Here is a 6,000-nt window from a genome sequence, read left to right as displayed (position 1 = left end):
CGACATGCCTGTGCAAAGCAATATACCCAAAGCAATATACCCCTCTTCTTCGAAGGGGGGCATAAAAAGTATATTAAATCTAAAAAATGCTATGTGCCATGCACTGATTGTTTTAAATAACACATTTTATCTAAAAAATGTGTCGAGGTGACATGAAAATTTTGTCCCAAAAAAGACTGTACAGACTTCTGAAGTATAATTTTTCAACTAAGCTTGTCTTCTTGGTAAATAAAGAAATAAAATATCGATAGTGTGTATTTGTCGAAAATGGAGTGAATAACACCAATATACCAACGTTTTATACAACGGAATAAAAAAACGTTTTTTACATTGGCTCTCATGATTGTTTACTACTTACACCGCCATTTTGATTTGGTAGAAAAGAGAATAAGGGGGCTGTCAGACTTTTCAACCCCTTTGTCATTTGTGAAATCAAAGACTTTTCAACCCCTTTGTCATTTCAACCCCTAAAAGTGCTAAGACTTTTCAACCACACCTTAAACAAAGACTTTTCAATCCCTAATAAACGAAGACTTTTCAACCCCATTAATTTCTCACCATTTTAAGAAAATAACTACAACAGTAAACAATTTATTTTGATTTTTTTTTAAAAAATCAAGAATATATTAAGACTAAAAATATAACAAACAAAAAATATGTAATACATACAAAATATACATACTTAAAACACATGATAATACAATAATTCATTAAATATTTACATTGAAATAAGTAAAAAAATGCTCGACTGTCCATTTAGCTATTTAGTCACTTAGCCATAAATCTTCCCTATTTCCCTGAGGAAATCCTCACACAATATATTATGTGCATGGTACTGCTCCATCAATTAATTGAAAAAGCGTTTGTTTTTCTTCTAGTTTTTTTAAACACTTTATTTATAACATTTTGTCATCAATAAAAAAGACAATACCAGTCTATGATGCAGAGAATGAACAATCGGAACTCCTCGGCTAGTATCGAGATATGGCTCGATGCTTGCCGGAGATGGCCGAGTTGTTACGATTGAGAGAATGAAATTGACCTTACGACAGGATTTGATTGACAGGTCCTATCAGCCAATCAGAATGTAGCGCTGATAAGCCGTGTTGCTATCCGCCATTTTGTCCGTCAAACTGACCAGAGTCCGTCATATACATGCGCTGGCATTTCCTCGCCTTTTTAAGTATTATGGTAAAAAGGTGTTGTTATGGCACTTGTTATTCGGATACAAGGTAGCCAGGCCGACAAAAGAGGGTGTGCAATTTGTTCTGCATTCGAAACCAGCGAGTAATTTAGAAAAATGCAAGCGCTGGATCAGACTCTGTGGAAGACCTCACCAACAGCTGAACTTGGTAATTTGAAAGATCGATGAAAGGCGAAACATCTATACTGTCTGTACAAAAGTATTTTTCTGATCAAAACTACTTATTTGCTTATAAGGGGGTGGGGGGAATCAATCCGCTAAAACATTATTGAATACTGAAATTGTCCGTGCATGACCTAAATTAGTGTTACTATTTTTAAACTATAAACATCGTACATTTATGCTTTGGCTTGTGTTGTCAAATCGGCATTAATGGCCATTTAGTATCAAGTTCAACATGGACACGGTCGATTTCATTCAAGATAGAGGTATTTTTGTTGATACCGTTATGTATGCTTATAAACTGCTTTGCTTTCAAAGTAAATCAGGAAATATCGTTCAACTAAATTTTTGTCCGAACCATTGCATGCTTCCGAATCTCATCTACTTGTATGGTTACTATGTAAACAATGGTTATTGTAGCTGTCATTTCGACACATTTCATAGATTCCTTATTTTCATATTAGCACTTTGTCGACGGGAAACCCAATCAAGAAAACCCTGACCCTCAAGCGGCTACTGTATTTGACAAGCTCACACCAGCTAGACCTAATATCTGAGCCATCAAAAAAAACACAAACAGAACAGAACGGTCTGAATCGCTTAGGTATTATTTTCTGTATAAATCAATTTATTTCACTGTACATTTGAATCAATTATTAAGTTCATTAGAACTTGATTCTGCCAAGCATGTGCTGTAAAGACTTAGACTTATTATGAATAAAAAACAAGTCAAACATGTACACGACTTCAATGTTATTCTTATATTTGGTGCCATTTACGTAAATCTACAATATTTAATGATAGTTCATCCCATGTTCAGCTTCCGGATCACATGCACACTCGATTATCAGTATTCTTAAAGTTACACTCTCACAGATTTCTGTTTTTACACTTTTATGTCTCAGAATCGGCTTATTTTGGCATTCTTTAAATTAAGACCTAATATATAAATCACAAAGCAAACTTCTTCAAACGAGCAAAAATATGATAAATGCAATCGAATCTTGTGTAAGTTGTCAAAGCAATCAATCTGTGAAAGTGCAGCTTTAACAGTGAAAAATAACTTCTGCTAATGCTATATAATTCAAAATATATTTGCCATTCAGCAAGCATGGTTAAAACAATTGTCTTGGCTGATGTTTGAACTGACATCTGTATGAGTACCTGACTGTAGGGAGCTTTGTCACTGTGCGCTCTAACGTGCGATTGAAAGCCATCAAAACTCTTTTAAGGGCCATGATAATATTATAAGCTAAGAAAATGCAAAAAAGGGAAAAATAATTAAGTTAATCACCAGCTGACTGCTTGTTAATTCAGCTGAACAAAGCTATCTTTGACAGGTAGTGCATTCTGTTTATGGATCCTGAATATTATTCAGAAATAAGGACAGTCCTACACAGACTATGTCACCATGTACCAAGCTTATATTGCAAAGTCTGTTAGCATTGACACAACATATAAGGCATGTCAGTGTCTCATTGCACTGATTGCAGATGAATGTTCCAATTAAACAAAATTCAGTATTTGATAATGCCCCCGTTCAATTCCATTATATCTGATGGCTCCACAGCCGCTTCACAAGAGGCCAAGGTTCTATATGCTAGATCGTCAGTTCATGGCAATTTTTTCACGTCATATTAGAATCTATAAGATAAATAGTTTCAGTCATGTTCATGTTATTTGAATAAAACAATTAAAATATAACTTAAATGTGCTCTCAGAATACAAATCTCTAGTTTGCCTTTCAGAAATGAAATACCAAAGGCTCTGTGAAATCATTGAATAAATAGTCATCAGTGCTCCAGCCAAATGACAATTTTGATGTGAATTAAATTAGCCTTTATGGGACACTTGCAAGGGCCAGTACTCAACTTTTTATGTAATGTGATGTTACTTCTTTCAATACGGTACTTAGAATTTGTTACCTCAGCTGTTAACTTTAAGTTAGTGTCAAAATTATGTACATTTATAATTCATTTCTGGACATTGACTGGCAAACAAAAGGGCACAGCAGGGTGTAGTAAAATGGCAACCGGGTACTTGAAAAGGGCAGCGGGTGTCCCAACCTGTTATTTAGGGCTAGCTGGAGCATTGAGTCAATAAATTTGAATAAATGTTCTAATTATCCTGGACTCCTTATTTTTATGCCGGACTCCTTGATTTTGGAATTAAGGAGTCCGGTGGACTCCTTCTCTAAGAGTCTTAGTGTCAAACACTGGCAATAAAGAGATGTTCACCTACAATATCATTCATAAGCACCAAAGAAATATCAAAGTTTAAGTAATGTTTGCAAAACAACAATGTATTTAATATATATCTGATATGTCACTTCCGGGTTCCCCATTCGGGCAATTTATGATTTAGTCATATTGTGCGATGATTTAATCTTTGTTTCAACAATACTGTAAGAATGACCGGTGTTATTAAAAGTTAAACTTACCCTTGTTTGCCTTTGTATCGATGTCAATGTTGACAACATGGCGGCTATCCCGTATCCGATTTTCTCTGACTTTGATAGTTTTTACCCCGTAAATGTTAGATATCGTCATCCTCTAAAGCTATATTGAGCCTTCCGACGTAGCAGCCAGGTACAGATTCCTTTGGCTACTATTTTTTTCGCAGTGAAATGTCACATTTATGATAGTTTGTCGGAAAGCGAAACGTAGCGAGACGCCATTGCTTCATTGTTGACATAGACAGAGTTCGCTCCCTTGATATATATATATATAGAGAAAAACAACAACAACTTTTCCAACTTTACATCGGATAAATAGCATCTCGAGCGTAGACAAATGTGCACAGTTTAATATAGATTTAAACACAAATGAATAATTTAATAAAGACCTGTAAACACATTTGTCAGAACTTTAACCATGGGAAGATTTTCAACAAATTGCGCTAATTCGGACTAAAACATTTCGGACAAAAAAGAACTCGGCCATACAGTACATGATCATCTACATGTATTTTTTTGTCACATTTTTGACGATTTCTGGCAATTTAAGCTTCAGGCTGGAACACCCCTGCATGGTCTTATGTTTGTGTTGATATTTATATAAACAATGGATCCTTCTCTTGTGAATTTGCACATACGCGTACACATTGTTGGAGGACAATTTGATAATCAACAAACAAGAGAACAGATAATACAACTAATGCGTCATCAAGTTAGTATGAACATTCAATGTGTGCTATCATTGTCTAGAACCATCATCCCAATAGCACCAGCACCAATTTTAGTTGAAGAAGATCTGCCTACGCCAAATCTACCAGATCCAATCAATCATTAGGATGCAGTGCTAGGTACTACACCTTCGTATAGTAAACTGATGATATACAAAAGTTAAACAAAAGATTATTCTTAAACAATATCCTGTTACTGTAACTTAACTTTAAAAACAATCTAAACATAATTTTGTATTTTGCATATATACATACTTCATTTGAGAGGTGATACGTGAATGATGCTGTCCATAAGCCTCTGTGAGATTTTGTATCCGAGGTCTTTTTTATCCAGGTTGCTGTGAGTTTATCTGTCAATTGGAATACAATTGTTGATGGTTGAGACATTCCTTTTTTCTGCAACGTGCATACATTTTCACTGACATTTTCACTGACTTCTTGTTTTGATAATCCCCACAGTATGTCTCCCTTCAGTCTGGCTGATGACGGCAGACCCAGAAGTCCTAAGGCAGTGGTTGGCCTGGCAATAGTGGACAGTTCTTATATGCTATTTGTTGTCTTGCTTTTTCCTATAGGTACATGTTTTATTTAAATCCTCATCAACATCCTGGTATGAATCACTTGGCGTCTGATTGAAACACTTTGGATTAAGCTTTGAGAGGTATATTCACGAACAGCTGTACACACAGCTATAAATTCTTGTACAGCAGAAGTACATGTAGCATATCTTTGAATAGACTTTTCTCACAAGGCCTTATAAAATGGTATCTGTGCTAACTGCTATGGATTGATGAAGCTTGTAATATCTGCCTTTCTGATGGATATGTGATGATCCATTTGCTTGGTTGATGCTGAGGTCCTGGCTATGCTGATACCCTTCATGGCGTTATTGACTTTGGTGCCTGAAGTGAATCAAGCATATGGATTAGAGTAAATGCTTTCCTTGCATACAATATGGATTGCATGAAATGATTGACAAAGAGTCAAAAATAACAAGAAATGCCATAGAAACAGGGACATCCACTATTCCTCTGCTTTTGAGCTAAGGAATGAAAGATTATCATTGTTGTTGAGTGAAAAGCAGCCTATTTAATGTGTCAATACTAATTGTCTTTTGACCTCCCTGGGGAGGTAATGGATATATACTAACTGTTGCAATAAGCATGACTTTAGCATCACACAAACTGATTCCATAGTAAATCGAAATACTTGGTCTGATTCAATCTGATTATTGATAGCAAATGAAGTCTGATTTTCAAACACTCCTAAAAGCTTACCAGATCAAGGAGAGCTATTAGGAGTGTTTGAAAATTGGACCCCATTTGCTATCGATTTGCTAATATTATGTATATAAAAACATAACTAGTATAAATTAGAGATCTTGTTTTCTACGGAAAATGTATCTCCCCAACCAATATGCCGACCGTACATTTGAGAAACTTCACAACTGA

General features: G+C 35.3%; 1 protein-coding gene across 2 annotated transcripts in view; it reads right to left on the bottom strand.

Moving 5' to 3' along the window:
* Window positions 1-4,110: 4,110 nt before the first annotated feature.
* LOC128216544 (structural maintenance of chromosomes protein 1A-like) overlaps window positions 4,111-6,000 on the bottom strand; it is a 40,736-nt gene continuing 38,846 nt past the window's right edge. For both annotated transcript variants that reach the window (XR_008258081.1, XM_052923141.1), the window contains exon 9: window positions 4,111-5,451. Coding sequence is in view for 1 of the 2 variants with exons in the window: in XM_052923141.1 (XP_052779101.1) it covers window positions 5,436-5,451 (16 nt within the window). In the remaining variant the exon portion in view is untranslated. The remainder of the gene's footprint in view (window positions 5,452-6,000) is intronic.

The sequence above is a fragment of the Mya arenaria genome, chromosome 14 (genome assembly GCF_026914265.1).
Source record: "Mya arenaria isolate MELC-2E11 chromosome 14, ASM2691426v1".
Classification (NCBI taxonomy): Eukaryota; Metazoa; Mollusca; class Bivalvia; order Myida; family Myidae; genus Mya; species Mya arenaria.
This window is presented reverse-complemented; position numbering and strand designations above follow the sequence as displayed.